Here is a 17,571-nt window from a genome sequence, read left to right as displayed (position 1 = left end):
AATCCAAGCTATATATTATTATATATACTATTAAGCCTGTGAGTGTGGACTTTGATAACACAGCAGCCTTTTCTGTGTCGATACAAAGAATGCAGTGGGACTTGACTCGGAGGTTGGCAGGACAGTTGGGCTGGCGGCAGCAGTCAGAGGCTCAGACCGGCTCTGCCCTGGCTTTGTCCTGCGCATCGCACAGAGCTGACTCTCTCAGTTCACATGTGGGGTGTTTAGTTTGAAACGTGGCCCAGTTTGTGTCGCTCCTTTGCTATAAATATTCTGGATTTCTGGGAGGGGGGAAGGGGGGCACACCTGTTCAAGATGTTACAACAAAGGCGATCCTTTGGCTTTGTAGGTCAGTGTTTGAGCAGAGGTGTATTTTAGAACTCAGAGTGATTTTATTCATTTTCAGCCTTTTAAAGGGACAGCTCACCCCAAAATCAAAAATATGTATTTTCCTCTCACCTGTTGTGCTGTTTATCTGTGTAGATTATTTTGGTGTGAGTTTTTAGAGTGTTGGAGATATCGGCCGCAGAGATGTCTGCCTTCTCTTCAACAGAATGGAACTAGATCGCACTGGGCTTGCGGTGCTCAAAGCGCCAAGGTAAACAAAAAGACAATTGAAAAACTCTGCAAGCAGTTTCATGTAGGAACTATTTTGTAGTTCCTACATGAAACTACTCTCAACAAGATCAGCACTGGTTGTGTTGTTGCAAGTCATTGCTGTGTTTCCAGCAGCCTTTAAGACCCCAAACGTGAGTGTTTCAAAGCGACCTGAAAGTGCGGCCAGTTTTTCTAAAGACATTGCTGCATTTTCTGCCTAGATTGTGATGCCAAAAGTGGGTATTTTAAATCAAAATATGATCTTTTCATAACCAAAAACAAGTTCGTTTTGTGCCTAAATCCAACCACATTCTAACCACAGTATTGTTGAAATGTAAATCTGCTACATAAAAATATACAAATGTAAATTATCTGTGGTTTCCAGAAACGTTCAATGCCAACATTTATTCTTGCGATTGGGTTGGGAGGACGCCATTGAGGTCTACATTGCCCGCTGTCACAAGCACGACCCTCTCATCCATAAGTAGATGCACTCTTCCTTCTGTGTGGTGATATGATGGTTGGGTGTAGTTCAGCAGAAAGAGAATACTTCCTCAAACTGCTCACAACAAGGTCTGTGATTATCTTGAGTAACAGGGTCATGATATCTGGAAAGAGACATTGCTGTTGAGTTTCTCAAATGTATTTTTTGGCCAACTAAGTGCTATCCAGTCTGATTATATTGGAAGAAGGGAAGACATCTCTACGGCCGATATCTCCAACAATCTGCAACTCACACCAAAATTATCTAAACTGATTAACAGCACTGCAGGTAAGAGGAAAAATATATACGTTTCATTTTGGGGTGAACTATCCATTTAATGTTTGCTCGAGGTGTAGTACGTCAAAGTAATGAGATATCTTGCTCTGTCACTTTATATTGTGTTTTTTTTTCCTTTTAATGTCTTTTTAATGTCATTTTGTGTATCTGTACGGTGTCCTTGAGTGCCAAGAAAGGCGCTGTGATAGGGTTTTGTCCAGCGTGAGTGAGAGCACCATTTGATGGTATTTTAATGCATTAAGCTCTCGTCTATTAGTAGAAGTAGGCCAGTGTTACATCAGACAAGCTTGCCAGGGACTTTACTGGCCTCGCTGAGCAAAGTGTGTCACTGCGAAGCTCCTCTTGTTGCAGATTAGCCTCCGATGCCAAAAAAGAGTGAGTTGCCCAATGGGAATGGTAAAGCTATCTCTCGACAGTGGGAACAGGTTGTACCACTGATGTTTTACCTCCTACTGAATCTTATGTTTCATTTTCTTTCTTGTTGCAAAACTGTACAAACACGCAACTTGAAGCTCTCTGCATAATTTATGTGATAGTAATTCAACTGCACGCTGCTCTTCTTATGTAATTCTCACTTATTCTATTCTTGGATTCATATTAAGGACACGTGTAGTACCATGCACACATTCATGCACATATCCTATTTTTATACTTTCATATTCATATGTATATACTATATTATATCATGTAGCATCATGCACATTTTCTTGCATCCTTATTTTTTATTTCTTATCATTTCTCTTTGCCTATATACAGTACAAGAGCAGCTGTAACATGTCCTGATTTCCCTCTGGGGATCAGTAAAGTGTGTCTGACTTCTGTGAAAAGTAAAAGTGTCTCAAGCACAAAAAATAGACAACCTTACAGGAAACAGGTGCATGCCTTTGTATTTACACCAGTCAGCCAAAATGTTAAATCCACTGACAGGTAAAGTAAGTGAGTAACAATGATCGTTTCATTTCAACAGATTCTCCTGGGAAACCTTGGGATCTGGCATTCATGTGGATGCCACTTCACAAGCTTCACTCACCCAAATACTGTTGGCAACGACCCCCCCCCTCCCCCCCACCCCCGTGCACCATGGCACAGCTCAAAAATGGAATGTGACAAAGACATGAAGCTTCAAACTGACCTCCGAATTCCTCAGATCCCAACCCAATCAGTCATCTGTGAAACGTGCCAGTATGCCACCTCGGACTCAAAGGATCCACTGCCAATCCCCCAGTTTGGGACACCACAGGACACCCTCAAAGGACTTGTGTCCATGACTCAACAGGTCAGAGACCCTGCCACTGATCAGACTTGGTTCTGACCTGTCGACACACACACACACAGGATCTCTGCGGTGCCAACATTTCCCACAGATGCTCGATCAGATTGGGATCTGGGGTGAATTCAGAGGTCAGGTCGACTTTTTGAGCTGGACCACTGATAAGGGAATGCCATTGCCATGAGGGGGTGTACTTGGTGTGTAACGGTGTGGGTGGGTGGTGTGATCAGCCAAAATGTTAGAGCCCAGGGTTTCCCAGATGATCATTCCCAGCTGGCATTGGACATCGATATGGTGTCAGGAAGATGTCGGACAGATATTAAATTTTGGTTGGAATGAATGTCCAATGAATGAGATTTTGATGTTTTATAGACATTGGGTTTTGTTCTTTATATCTTTGAACATTGTGAACTGAACATCAGTATTCTATGTCAAGATGACATCGGCATTTTGATTAATTATTTAACTACACAACTCATCAATCGTCATTATTCTGATGTCTAATGACGCTGGTGGCCAGCTGGGTTGCATCCCAAAGAGACTACTCACTGTCCTAAAGGAATATAAAAGAAAGATTATGCTGCATTACCTTAATTTATTCTGTTTAGTAACTGATGATGATTCATTCTCTTATGTCAATCAGTGAGTAATGTATTACCTAACTGGTGGTTCTGGAATAAGGTTTATGGAACATCACAACAGTTGATAAGATGATGAGCCAGGCTGCCAGTTTGTACATGCTGCCTACAGACTGTGATTGCTGTGTTGACAGTCACTGCTCTTAGATGGATCAAAATGGCAGCTCAATTCAATGATAGTCTTTTCTTTGCAGGCTGTAAAAGTCAGTTGATGATGCAGTAATAAGTGTGTGTTGATGTGTGTGTAACCACTCAAACACTGGTGAAAGAACGGAGGAAAACAGGCCATTTTCATGATATGTTGATACGGTCAACATTCTTTTTCTTTTATTTTTCGATCTTGAAATGCTCCCATCTTCCACAATGAACATTAGTGTCTTTACATACATATTCATGTCAAAAGAAAGCGATGGTAATGACCAACCAGACCAACCACCACCCATCTCTAAACACCGCACTATCTTTGCCTGTTTCTTTTTTTTTTTTTTGTCCTCTTGTCTTTTTCATAAAACCATCAGCAAAACCACAAACATTACTGATTAATACACACTGAAAAAGGGGGGAGGGGGGGAGGAGGAATGAGGCAAATACATGTCATCACAGTCAATAGGAGGAAAGACACAGTATAGAGAAAAACAGAACAACACCTTGACGAAAAAAAGAGGATATAAAACTGATGAAATAAACATTACAGTGTTGTTCGAGGGTGGGGGAACTTTACATTTATACACAAGCACCAAAAAGCCAAACGTGGTACATAGACTTTTGTTAAAATAGGATCCAGTGCAGGCAATTCATCACTGCCCAGTAGCAGAACTACTATGAGAAAGGGATGAATAACCCCTGAAATGAATAATGGAGGCACATGGGAGGCGAGGGAGCTCCTTTTTCTTCATTAATTCAAGCTCGGATTGTTGCTGGGGAATTGTAACGCTGGCACCGAATGGAGAATTTTAGCTTTTATTTCAAAATAACTCTAAATTAGGAGCCTCGGGGGCTTGGTCACACTACAAACCTCATGTCAGTGAATGTACAGTAACTCTGCTTAGGTCTTTACGCAAGAGGAACTCGAACAGAACTCAGTGCACTGTAGTGTGTTTACATGAATGTGACTTAACTCCTCCTGCTCCCGAGCGTCCCGTACCTCCATTACAGTTCAAAGTCAAGGCTGCAGTATTGTATCTAAAAAGGTCTGTACACATTCTCTGTCTATGTTCCTGTGGGCTTTTCTACAGTGATGGGCGTGTGGAGAAGAGGGAAATAAATACATTGGGCCAGTGAATGGTAACAACAACAAGATATGGTTGATAAAGCTCAAATAAACTAAAGGCTCATAGCCTGCAGCTGGTGAAACTCCACCGAATATTTAAAGGCTGGTTAAAGGTTAAGAAATCCAAACATTTTAATGAGGCCCTCGCCTCAGGAAACAACATGTTCTCCATTCAGTGCTGTTGGCGCTCCAAATTGGACGGCCATTTCTGTGTAAACAGGGCATTAACAAATGATTAATGCTAAAGCTTAACAATCAAGAGAGAGGCGTTTTGATTCAAATGGGTCCTGAAGCAACCAGGGATGTCAGCTTGGGTTCATTTTGCTTTTGATGGCCCAACACCCATTAACCAGTGACTAACTGGTTAATTTTTAGGGGAAAAGTGCAAAATGACTTGAAATACAATAGGTGCTTTTCTTTTAGTACTGCGCTCCAATGACTCAGTGAGCTTTAGCGCTCCATCTCAAGGCGCTATTCATTAAAAGGTGGTAAAATTTTGATGTTTTTGTGCTGTAAATGTCTTGCCTTTTATTTTATTTTGTGATGGCTTTGCTGACAGACAGCCAGCTAGCTGCATTAGCATGCAGGAAAATGATCCTCCAGTCTCCACTGGTTAGCTAGCCTTGGCCACTCTGCACTTCTGCACTTCAGACCATGTATGGTGTGTGGTGCCACTCATTAAGGAATTATCGCTGTTAACACCCTCCTGAACCATGGTGGTAGGACGGCATTGCTGCATACTGTAGCCACGTTGAGTAAGCTGCTTAATTTTAAGCTGCAAGCCCCCTTTAGCGTTGTTTATTATGTTAGCACCACTACCTGTGCTGACACTGCTAACGAGGCTAACAGAGCTAACAAAATTAACAAAATTAAGCAGCTTAATCGACAGCAATGCCGTCTAGTTGGCATTACTCATGGTAATCGCCAAATGAGTGGTGCCACAAGCTAGCTCCCACCAAAACCAGCTTGTGCACAGTGCTGTAAACTGAAGAGTAGCAAAATGAACCCAGAGATCCACATGAAACCGTGAAATATTCTCGCAGTTAACCACTGACATCCCTTGTAGCAACAGTGGACAACGTGGCTGTACAGTAATTGTGATTCATAATAGGATGGTCACTTTCAAAAACCCTCTTTTACCATTGCAGGTTTGTCGCATTTTTGTTGAATTTGTATTCAAATTTCTTTGTAAAATATATATTTATAATAGATACATATATTCATATATCACAGTAATATACAAACCAAGTGCTTAAAAAATAAAGGTGATGGCAATCTTTTGTGAAAGAATGGAGATGGTTGGGTAGAGTATGGGCTGGTAGAGGTAGGGTCTGGGAAGAGGTATGGAACTCGATATTTGTAGTGTTGGTGCTTCTTTGGTCGAGGGAATGTCCCCAGTGTACGTTTACATTAGATTTGAATTAAGGCAAATAGCCATACATGTGTATGTTTGTCTACAGTCAGATATGTACCAGATTCATAGTACTGATAAAGCTCAAAACTTTTCCTTTTCCTACATTCTTGTTTGAAAGTGATCTAAATGTTGATGTGCTCTGTTGAATATTGTTGGATGACATAAGTAGAAAAGCAGGTAGTTCCATTCCTCCTCTCATCACATAAACAAAAGTGCTTCTGTAAGTATGGAGAGGATGTAAGAAATGACAAATCTGTACAATATATACAAATATGATACAGCCCTACAAGATGTCCAGCCTTTTGGGTAACCTTGGGTATAGGGGAGTAGAAAAGCCCAGCTTCCTGTCCCAAGGGCTCGAGGAGGGGGTGTGATTATAGGGCATAGGCATGATGGCAGGGTAGTTCTTAGAGGAGAGATTATGTCTTTTGTCACCTAATCTCGCCTCTTGTTCCGTCGTCCACCTGTCTCCTTTTTACCACTTTCCTTGCTGGAGCCCTCCCCTGCGGACGCCTGTTTGCAGCCTCCGCCCGGGCTCTCTCGGGCAATGTTCTGCTGTGGCATGAGCGACAGGTAGGGATGCTGGGGCAGAGGAGGCGGCGTAGCAGAGGGTGGGGTTGTTGGGGATTCCTGGCCGGAGCTGTTACCCCCACTGCTGCTGGTGCTCATGGCCCGGTGTTTGAGTCTGAGTTTGTGGGGCAACGCTGTGCCCTTCACCTCCCCCTGGGGGTCCCGGCCCTGAGCCTGAGAGCCGCCATGGGAGGAGGGCAGAGGCGAGGCAGGATGGTGGAGGCTGGTAAGATGTTGGTTGTGGTAGCTGCCCACATCTGAGCAGGATGAGGAGGGGGACTCGTCATCATCCGTGGAGGCGTCTTTGTCAGAGCTGCGGGGATCTCCATCACTGGATGATGTGTCCTTGTTAGAGGAGCTCGACTGGCTTCCGTAAGCCTCGCTCCTGTGCCCGCCCTCGTAGGTCAGCACAGGTGGCTCCTCGTCTTGGGCACTGAGGTATGAATGATGAGGCTGCTGGAGGTGGTGGTACAGGGGAGAGTGGTTGACCCCTTCCACTTGTTTGTGGAGGAGCTCTGCAGACGAATCTCTCTCCTGCTGGTGCTGCTGCTCCTGCTGCAGGTGCTGCTGGGGAAGTTGGCACACTCTGTACACTTGTCTCTCTCCAGCCTCATTACGGCTGTCTGAGAGCTCATATGGAGGGGAGTCTAATGTCTTCCTCTCCAGCTGCTTTGTCACCTCAGCCAGTGTCTCTGTGGAGCTCTCTGTAATGGGCTGGGGCAGCCGGCTGACACACGTCTGGCTGCTGCCGCCGCTCGGCTTCTGGGCTGCCTGCACATCGATGTCCTGGGGCCTCGACAGGGTGTCCACAGGATAGGAGGCACTGCTGGAGCCATACAGAATGACACTCCTCTGGGCAGCAGGTGGGTGAGGGGCAGGCTGGCCGACACTGTTGATAGCAGTAACAGGCTCCTGATGGGGTTGTTGTTGTTGTTGGTGGTGTTGCTGCTGTTGGCTGTGATACGCAGCCTCCAGCTCCTGAGAATGCTGCTGGATCTGGTGGTGAGTGGGCACAGAGGCCAGACCACGGTGGATGTTGAACATGATCTGGGTGGTGGTGCCATTGGCAATGTCCATCTCCAGCCTGTCACCTTCCTGTTTGATCTCAAAGGGCATTGGCTCTGGGCTGTCCCTGGAGGAGCCGTCGGACATGTCAGAGAGGGAGCCGCGCGGGGAGTATTTCACCAGCTGCTCTGTTTCTGAGGAGTCAGAGTTCATCATCACCTGAGAACCGCTAGAGTAACCGCTGGAGTAGTACTGGGCAGAAGAGGAGGAGGAGGAGGATGAGGAGCCTCCATTTCCTGTGCTGTTGCTTCCACTGATCTGCTGGCTCTTTTCAATGTAGGAGGCAGTGCTTATGAGGCCAAAGCGCAGCTTCAGCTGGAGCAGCTCTGTCTTGAGCCTCACATTCTCATCATTCAGTGCAATGACACGGTTCTCCAAAACCATATCATTGAGACGTCTCTTCTCCCGGGAGCGCTTGGCGGCCTCGTTGTTTTTGCGCCTTTTCTCCCAGTAGCAGGCGTCCTTCTTCTCATCTGAAATGAACTCGCGTTTTCGCCTGCAGCTCATATTGGGTTTGGGCTTGATGAGGCGACCTAAGCGAGCTGGACTCCCTTCCATAGAAGTAATAGACTCCTCATAACTGCTGAAGGCTTCAAGGCAGTTGAGGTTATTCCCTGAGTTTTTGTTTAATGTTTTGAGAGCTGAAGTCAGATCTTCCATTTTTCAGCCAGTTTGAAATATTTTGTAGGGAAAGAACCAGTTAAGAGGTCAAGGGGAGGAGGGGGGTGGTGACAAAAACAACTTGTTCTCACAGAGTTCTTATTGCAGGTTCAGTGTACTTGTGACAGGAGGGGATTCAAGTGCCCAAATTCGCCAGAAAGATAAAGAACAGCTGGAGCTCAGCATTAGCAACCCTCATTTATCCACTTGAAGGGGTTTTTGGTTCAGTGTCCAGACTCTTCAGAGCATCACAGACCCAAAGTGGATCTGATCAGTCTTACAAAAGCACAAATTTCTTCTTTGCCTCTTGCTTTTCCGTTTTTGCTTGTTAAAGGTTTAGCGTACGAACAGCACACTGAGCTGAGCTGGCGGAGAAGTGTCCTAGATCTCCATGCAAACAGCAGGATGTAGGTCGGCCCATCTACCTCAGCGTGTCAGTCTCTTGGGGAGCTTCACTCTCGCTCCGTCTGTCTGTCTCTCTCCGGTTGACTGCAAGATGAAAGGCTGCAGAGATGAAAACAGAGAAAAGAGATATGTTAATCTATGTGGACTGCTGGTGCTCCATTATGCATTCTCATCTCAGTCTTAAAATTATTTCTTTTAAGGCTTTTTTTGGTAACTTCTCCTGATGTTATTCTTTAACATCACGATCAAAGACACATCTCTACAGCTGCACAGCTTTCCTTTGCTGTTTTGGCACGTCTGGCTTTAAATGATGGTGTCACCCCTGGCAACTAATGAATGGTCACTAGACCTCACCGTCTGACCTTTTGGCCCCACTATTGATCTGCTCTGTCTGCAGCCTATGACCTCTGACCCCTATCCTGGCATGTTGATGTTTGCTTCTGTGATGTAACGAGGGCATTGAGTTCATTTCAGGCTGACAATCCTGTTCCATCTTGTTGCCCAGTGCTTATATGGGCTTCCATATAATGTTGTAAACATGCAGAAGTATCTGAGCTTGCATTTTTTCAACGCAGCCGAAAGCAAAATAAAAGACTGGTAATTGCAAATGGCATATAAGGCAACTGAGGCAAGTGTGCACATGAAATTGATAACGTAACACCACAGAAATTGCATTAGTCTGACACATGCTGAGAGCACAAAACTCGACTGTTTAAGGATTAGCTCTTTTTGTTTGCCTGCCTAATGAGTATTTGGCCCAGACAGACCAGAGGGTGAGTCAGATGCAGGCCTGCTGGGCTTCCCTGGATCTGTTTTACAACATTTCACACAAAAAAAACCTCCACAAGACAGCCCACCTCTTTTGCACTGAGAAACCCCATCCACAAACACTGCTGAAACACCGCTACCCTCCCACCCCCCCGATGCTTTTATCCGCAGAGGAATGTGGCAGCATTCTTTGCCAAAACAACTCAATGCCAAATCAATGATGCAGAGTGAGCAGATAAGGCAGACAAAGACAGCAGCCAGTGCAGGTCAAGGATAAAGAGGCTGAGAGACTGGGGTGGGAGATTTGGAGGAGTGGGGGCAGCTGGGAGGTGGGGCTTTGATAAATATAGGTCAAGGGCTCCTGGAAAGAAAGGGGGCGGGAGGCGAGACACGGGCAGGAATAACAGGGACTGTTAACATTTGGGAAAAACATGAGGGTGGTCGGAGGTCTCAAAACTGTGGAGGATGGGTATCTCAGAGCGCAAACACAGCAAGGAGTCCTCTGAAATGAGCTAAACAGGTGTGCCTCCAGATTTTAGGGCATAACAACAATGAATTTAACAGAAAGGTAATCTCTTTAAATGCTGTCATTAGACATGGTAGGACCGAGCTGACAGTTGGCTGTTGGTCAATGTTGGGCCGTCGGTTAGAGTGTGTCATACCTAGTTTTTAAGGTATCATGCACTGTTGGCGCTAGTTGTTCCTTTCCTGTCTGCTGTTTTTCCGACCATTCGGCTTGTTGAATCAATGTCAGCGCTCGTGGCGCCCAATCAGAGTTAATGAAATCACTCTGATTGGCAGTTCAGCTTAGTGCACGAGAGGAGAAACTGAAGTGAGGATAGCAAACAAGACTTAAGTCAAGAGGGTGTGGGATCGAAACAAACTTGTTGTTTTAAGTAATTTTTTTTTTAGCCATTGAGCTCTGTCCGCAGCCAGAATCTGGCCAGTTTATTTGGCCCGATTCTGGGGCCTCATTCATGCCAGGTCTCGGTCAAGTCGGGCAACCAGATGCGGCCCGACTTATTTCTTCCAGCTTGCACAGTTTAGGCCAATGCTGCAGGTCATTTGATAGACTTTGGGGTGTATTCAAGTTCAACTTTTTGCCAAGACACAGGCGACGTGAGGCGATACAACAGTCTGCGCTCGATGCCAGAAGTTCTTTGAAATCAGTTTGGTGTTTTTGGGTCTTTAGCAGCATGACTCTTGGGATGGCAATGTTGGTCACTGGTCGGTTTACTGCTCCAGACTGAAATATCTCAACTACAGTAAAAAAAAAAAAAAAAAACTACAGATATCCATGGTGTCTGGAACGACTTTGGTGGTCCCTGATTTTTCCTCTAGTGCCACCAGCAGGTCAAATGTTTCAGACATTACAGGAAATACTGCATTGACCTTCTTCTCGCTACTATCACAGAAAAAATAATTAGGTCACACACATATATTTATTGTGCTCGTGTGACGGTGTAACAACAACAAACAAATGACTCACTCTGCAGTTAAATTACCATGAACCTACATGTCGCATGGGCAACACAAGAGTCCCCTCGCATATATTTAAAGTATCCATAATAACAGAGTAACAGCGGAGCTCATCCATTTTGACCAGCTGCAGCAAATGTGTGTTACTCAACATCTGCGCTCCTGGGTTAAACTGCATAAGCACTATTACACTGTCTGAATCTGTAATCTCATAATCTGGCAAGGTGTTTGCACTGGTTATACTCTGCTCTTCCCAGGACCTGACACCATTACGTAACTACAGGCGTATCCTTGCAATGAAAATGGATTTGAGCCCGGATTCTGGTGAAAGGAGTAACCTATTTTTTATGTCTTTCTAAAGGCTTAAATCGACATTGTATTTGCACCATATTTGTTTCATAGTGCCTGAGTTTTTTTCCTCTGCTCGGCTGAACGGTTTAAGGTTATCCTCGTGAGCCTTTGACATGTGGCTGTCGGGCACGAGAGAGAAAGACTTTTTTCCTCAGCGTGTCCCACTGACCCAGAAACTGGGGACCGACTGCGCTCTGTAAACACGAGTCTAGCTGGAATATAGGTCAGCCGAGCTGCGGAGAGGTGAAGCGGCGAGAGACGAGGGAGAGATCAGAAAGGAGACAAAAAAAGAGATGAGAAGACGGAAAAGAACAAAGAGGCGCAGAGAATTAGAGCGTTGTCTAAATATAGATGGAGGTGAGAGGAAGTGGAGCGGAGACAAAGAAAGGGAATCAATGAGGGAGAGTTAAAACAAAGAGAGGGATGGAGATGAGATGATACTGTAGCAGGGTCGGGGGAGAACCAGAGGCAATTGCGACAATGTTGGTATTGCATCAATAGGAGGATTGTGTCACCCCTAGCAACAAAAAGGGGGGAAAAGAGAAAGGGCAGCCAATCATATCGGACTCCCTTCCTCTGAAGCAGTGGTTGACATGGCCAAAAGCACATGGTGAGAAAACAACATTCTGTAACAAAAGAAGGGAGACTGACGTCACAGAGTGTGTATGTTATATATCTCTCCTGCAGTCAGGACGAGCCGGGCACATGAATGAACTCTGCTGTTTGATTAACTCTCAGTGGTGGCTCTCGTCTTTTTCTGTGTGTTTGCCAGCTCTCCCTCTGTTGCTGCCCCCCCGTACGCCACCATGTGAATGAGCGTGAATCATACCGACATACAAGGTGTGTCTCTGCTTCACAGCTCAGCCTGTAATCCCTTTCATTCAGCCTCTTTGTCACCAGAATTACAAAAGCTTCACAGAGAAGACACAACAATAACACGGCGAATAAATCACAGCTGCCAAGTTAAAAAGCAACTCAGATAAATGTGATATTCCAGCTCGGATATACAAACACATCCCACTGAAGCAGGCAGAGCTAGAGTGCACCGCAGCCCCTCACTTCCGTGACCTAGATTACTCTTTCCAATTTATCATATATTCTTCACGTGTCATCACTCGGCCTCTGTGGCACTTGTGGAATGATAGCACAGTAAAAGAATCCAAGTTGCACTCGCTCACACAACCACCGGGCCCGCACCACAAGAGTCTAAATGTGGCAATGAGCTCTGGAAACAGTGGACTGAGTTCAAACCCCTGCACGTGTTTCTGTGGAGCGTTTCAGGAAATGGGAGCAGGGCTAAAATAAAAAGGGAGAAGGGGGGGGGCGACATGCTTCACAGAAAAGGGGAATGATGAAACTGTTGCCCCCCCTCACTGGGAAGAATGCAATGCATGGCACGTGGTGCGGGGTTGGGGGTCATGGGTGGGGTCTGCTAGAATTCCAAGTCTGGGGGGCTGACTTTATCTTCCCAAGAAAAAGAAGGAGGGAGAGGGGGGTTAGGAAATCAGGCAGCATGCCAGCAAGGCGGAGTCCTGTCCAACCTAGATCCTTGTTCCACGAACACACACACGGCCATATCACCCTCTCGAAAAGGGAGAAAAAAAGGAGAGCAGAGTGACTCAGTCCATGTGTTGCACCAGTCACATGTGCTCCCTTGGCCTACTAAATGCTGTAATTCGCCTCTGTGCTGGCTCCAAACCACAGCACAATAACAAAGCACGGCCCTCATATTTTATCATCTTACATGTGCCAGGAAACCCCGGGAAAGTCAAGAGGCCACAAAGTAGGACAGGATGGAAACCACTCAGTGCCTCTGACCATGAACTCCCCTCTCACGTTTTTATTTAGCAGAGCAGGACAGGGTGTCATCAGACGTAAATAACCACAGAGCAGCTGTCCAAACAGGTCACATCAGTGATTCAAAAATCTTTAAAATGATTGAAAAGGGATTTTTTAAAATAAAATAGTTGAAGTTGTGATAAGTGAGGTGGTATTTATTTGGGTCGTGCAGAGTCTTTATCTTGTATTTCTGCATGCATGCCTCGTTTCTTTGTTATGGCGGGGCGAGGATTTATTTTGGTGGGGTTTTGATTCTCCCTTTCTAGTCAGCGGCGGTTGTGCGCTTCACCCCCCCACCCCCCTCCCATAGGACTAATGTGACCTACATTTATAGCTGGCATAGAGACCCAGAGTGTGCGCCAACCAATTGGCAGAGGCCGCTCCGCAGCAAAGCGCACTGGGTCTGCATAGCCACAGACTATGGTTTTCCGCCGATTGCATAATCTGCCCCGTACTTTGATCCATTTTAATTATTTAATCCATTTATTATGCAACCTGCGTAACCTCTCCAATGTTTTCCTACACGGTTTACAGCCACAGATGCACATGCGTAAAGTCACTACACTGAGGAGAGTCCCGCACACTTTGGCAACAACATCTAAAATCTTGTTTTAAATCTGGAAATCTGGCTTGTTCACACTGCTATTGTGTGATAATTATGGGAATATAAACAGTCTTACACTGAGATAGCTGCAAAAAATGGAGGGGGTGCCCACGTGCAGAGTATAAACCACAAAGCCGGTGTGGAAAAACAAGGCCAAGATTCTCTTTCAAAACTAAATCCAACAAAACACACTATTTGTTCTTGTCTTTGTTGTGTATATGTGTCCATAAATTATCACAACACTGCACCCGCGCTGCTGCAGGCAAACTGACTTTTTAATCTGCGCTCATGTTCAATTAAATGCCATAATGTATGGTTTGATTCCGCCTCCGGGTAGGCTGTGCGCAGAGCAAGACAACAGCACTTATCATCCACGCAGCAACACATTGTGAGAAATATGTTACCCCGCGTGCCTCCTTTGTTGCTCTGTCTGACAAATCATCTTCATGCATATTGAATCGGATCCTCAGTCATCCGAGGCGACTGCGTTCATCCATCTGTGCTACGAAATTCACCCAAAATAGACGCAAACAATCTACACATTTCCATCTGCCATCAGAATAAACACCTCTCTGTAACAGCAGCTGTCAGCTCAGCAAACACAGCAACACACCTGACCCACATTTGATCCAGATGTTCTGATCCACACCTCACCTGGCAGCGGCTGGGCTCAGCAGAGCCCGTGAACTTCATTCTTCATCTCTGTGCTATTCCTGGCTCTGCATCGTCAGTCCGAGCCGAGCTTTGTAAAGAAAGACACCGAAATGTCCACATGTATCCAGGACGGAGGTTTGTGCGTGTCGGTGTGCTCTGGATTGTGTTGTGCTCCTTCTAGACTGCGAGAGCCCACTAAAGGGTTAACCCGGAGGGCTGCACAGCCGCGTTAACCTTTACAAAGAGCTGCTACACGTGACGGAGAGAAGTGTGTCCTCGGTGCCTGCATGGGATTTTTCCAGTTGTCTGCATCAACTAGCCCACTAACCTAAAAGAAGACGAGTATTAATAAGTCGCTGCTCATGCAACATATAAATATAAAACCCTGAGCGCATGGGTTATTAATAATTACTGTTAAATAATGATCATCCCAAAGCAGGTGTATTACAGAATGAATCTGGGATTTACAGTGTAATCTGCCCCCTGAACGCACCACTATAACGCGTGATTATATGATTATGGTTTGAACCATAACACAACAGCGCGGATGTGTTGACCCTGCCTCATTACAACTGTGGCACCGCTCCAAAAATATCCACCTTCGCTTCCGTGCGTTCCCCCCCAAACGCACCGCACCTTTTTCTGAAGGAATCCCAAAACCTCTGGCACCCCCCTCCCTCCCTCACACACACAGAGAGACCCTCACACACACTCCTCAGATGGGGGGCAGCCTCGCCTTGACATTGAGAAAATGCACCCGAGCACCAAAACAAACACTCATGGTGTAACAGCGGCGATCAGCTCCTCACAATAAAATGCCAAAACAGGACATTCAAAGCAGCCTGTGCATCATATCCAACATCGTATAAAAACATAACAATGGATTTATTATTATTATTAATAATAATAATAATGATAATAATGCGAACTTACCCTTTTTGTGTGTAAAAGTCAGAATCCACAGAGGATACACTCCAGCAATCCGCTTTGCGCATCGGCTGCTGTCCTCACACACACTCACACACACACCGTCCGTCACTTTGAAAACACCAGCTCTCCGATTAGTGCAGGTATATGCGAGAGCGTGAACACAGTGCTGCTTGTTTTCAGTGCGCTCCTCATGTCATGTTTGCTCCAATTCCTCCCTCTCTCTATTTCCTTCTTTCTCCCTCCCTCTCTTTCTCCCTCCGCTTCTCCCTCAGAGTCTCTAAATGTATGTTAGTAGGTCAGTTGTTGCATAACAGGACGCTTTGGGTGCCTAGTCACGTTTTTTGTTTCTCTCTCGGCTCTGCCCCCTCCCTCTCTCCGCGCCTTCAAATCCTGTTGCAGGAGAGGAGATGCTGGGGGGCGGAGGGGGAGGAGAAAGGCCCGAAGGGGGAGGTACTAGGCTCAAAGCCAGATACACAGTCAGATGAAGGCCTATGATACCCATAATAAGGTTAAGAGACATTAAAATAAGCAGCAGTCAGAGGAAACAACAGAGAAACAAGCGCTGAGCTCAGAACTGTAGAAAAGAACCTGTTTTATCCTCAGCTGGTGTTTTGGGAGAAGCTGATTCTCATCTTATGTCTCTGACAGACCCACGAGACTTTCTGAGTAACTGAATGCTGTTTTCATAGAACAGAATAGAACAGAATGCCTTTATTGTCACATAGTGCCACAAAATTAAAGTGCCATATCTGATCAGTGCAAATGTACATGCCTATACCCACACACCCTCAAGAGGCAACATATAAAATCATATAAAATCACAGATCTACTAAAAACTGCTTCATAAATATTCAGAGTTATAAAAATAACTATATGTAGTTACTATAGGATATGTGTTGCCCGAGGACACTGTGGTAGAATATTGCACCTGTTAGCTTATGTGAGGCGCACTCTAAATGGTGGAGCGGTAGAAGGTCACCAGCAGGTTGTTTTTAAGTCCGCTTTTACTGAGCAGTCTTATAAAGTGCAGTCTCTGCTGGGCCTTCTTGACCACTCCTGTGGTGTTCGCAGCCCAGGTGAGGTCCAGGGAGATGGTGATCCCCAGGAACTTATAAGTGGAGACCTTCTCCAATTCGTCTCCGTATGTGACGAGAGGTGCTGGATCTGCTCCGTGCCTCCGACAGTCCAACACCATCTTTTGTTTTCGCGGTGTTGAGCGCCAGGTTGTTCTTTCTGCACCACTCAGAGAGTCTCTGGACTTGATCACTGTACGCTGACTCATCCCCCTCCGTTATGCTACCCACGACAGTTGGGTCTTTGGCGCTTGGACACCAGAGGGAGATTGTGTGATCGAGGGACATCAGAGCAGCAGCAGGATAAATCCCCCCATGGAGTCCAGACACTGGTGGTGGTGGTGGTGGTGGTGGCTAAAGAGGCGTATGAGGCTGATGAATCTGTAAAGACTAGGTGGTGATGGGGAGGTGGAGGGCCTGCACGGCGGCAGCAGGAAAGAACTACGCTAGCGAAAGAACCATATTTAAAATGAGGAGCAGTAAGATGATAGGCTGACAGAGGAGGTGTGAGGCTGTGCTATTGGTTGATTGTGAATCAGCTGATGACTCAATTGACCTACCCTGACTGATCTCTCGCTAGACCTTCATAAGGCTACTGACAGCACACGGGGTTTTAGCATAAAGACTGGAAACAGAAGAAATCATAGCAGCGCACAAAACCACATCACTTTTTACATTTTGGTTTTTGAAAATATTAAACAAACAAGATTTATCGTGTATTTACAGCGATATTGTATTGATACATGGACGCCAAGTGTCGATCTTTAATTATGCACTTAAATAATTTTCGCAAATACACATTTTAATACAACTTTTGGTACCAGAATAATAATCACTTGCATTTTTGGTCCACTAGATGGTGCTGATGTTTCTTTTCCTGGTGAGGTCACCAGAGGTCTCAGTCAGCAGCATTTGGCAGGAAGTTCATCAAAACAAAGATGGAGGCACCAGAGAAAGAAATCAGAAACATGCCGTCAGATTTTGTAGTTATTTAACACAGAAGGAAAGGAGGATTCAGACATGACACGTGATTTGCAAGCAGTGTCATATGAGAATAAAATACTCTGGGAATACTATGAACATGAGGGCTCACCTCACACTCCACCCAGAGATAGTGTTAGCCGCTGATGGTCAAGCTAATGCTAAACCTGCTCCACTGAAACCCAACCAACACACTGAGCTTGACAAAAGCACCATCTAGCT

The 17,571-nt window shown here is 45.5% G+C and overlaps 1 protein-coding gene and 1 long non-coding RNA gene across 3 annotated transcripts in view; one reads left to right on the top strand and one right to left on the bottom strand.

Moving 5' to 3' along the window:
* LOC144458706 (uncharacterized) overlaps positions 1 to 2,432 on the top strand; it is a 43,973-nt gene extending 41,541 nt beyond the window's left edge. Inside the window, exon 3 of the long non-coding RNA XR_013488091.1 lies at positions 2,346 to 2,432. This is a non-coding gene — a long non-coding RNA (uncharacterized LOC144458706). The remainder of the gene's footprint in view (positions 1 to 2,345) is intronic.
* A 1,142-nt stretch (positions 2,433 to 3,574) lies between these two features.
* Positions 3,575 to 15,611, bottom strand: LOC117268734 (uncharacterized). 2 transcript variants are annotated; one of them, XM_033645375.2, is made up of 2 exons: positions 15,299 to 15,611; positions 3,575 to 8,769 (listed from the first exon to the last, which is right to left on the bottom strand). In XM_033645375.2, the coding sequence occupies exon 2, from the start codon at positions 8,263 to 8,265 to the stop codon at positions 6,406 to 6,408; it is 1,860 nt and encodes a 619-aa protein (XP_033501266.1). In that variant the 5' UTR covers positions 8,266 to 8,769; positions 15,299 to 15,611; the 3' UTR covers positions 3,575 to 6,405. The 2 variants fall into 2 exon arrangements, with proteins under 2 accessions (XP_033501266.1, XP_033501267.1); XM_033645376.2 differs by lacking the exon at positions 15,299 to 15,611 and adding an exon at positions 14,366 to 14,655.
* Between the last annotated feature and the right edge of the window lie 1,960 nt (positions 15,612 to 17,571).

The sequence above is a fragment of the Epinephelus lanceolatus genome, chromosome 18, assembly GCF_041903045.1.
Source record: "Epinephelus lanceolatus isolate andai-2023 chromosome 18, ASM4190304v1, whole genome shotgun sequence".
In the NCBI taxonomy this organism is placed as follows: Eukaryota; Metazoa; Chordata; class Actinopteri; order Perciformes; family Serranidae; genus Epinephelus; species Epinephelus lanceolatus.
Note: the sequence above shows the minus strand (reverse complement) of the source record. Positions and strands in the feature narration are given on the sequence as shown.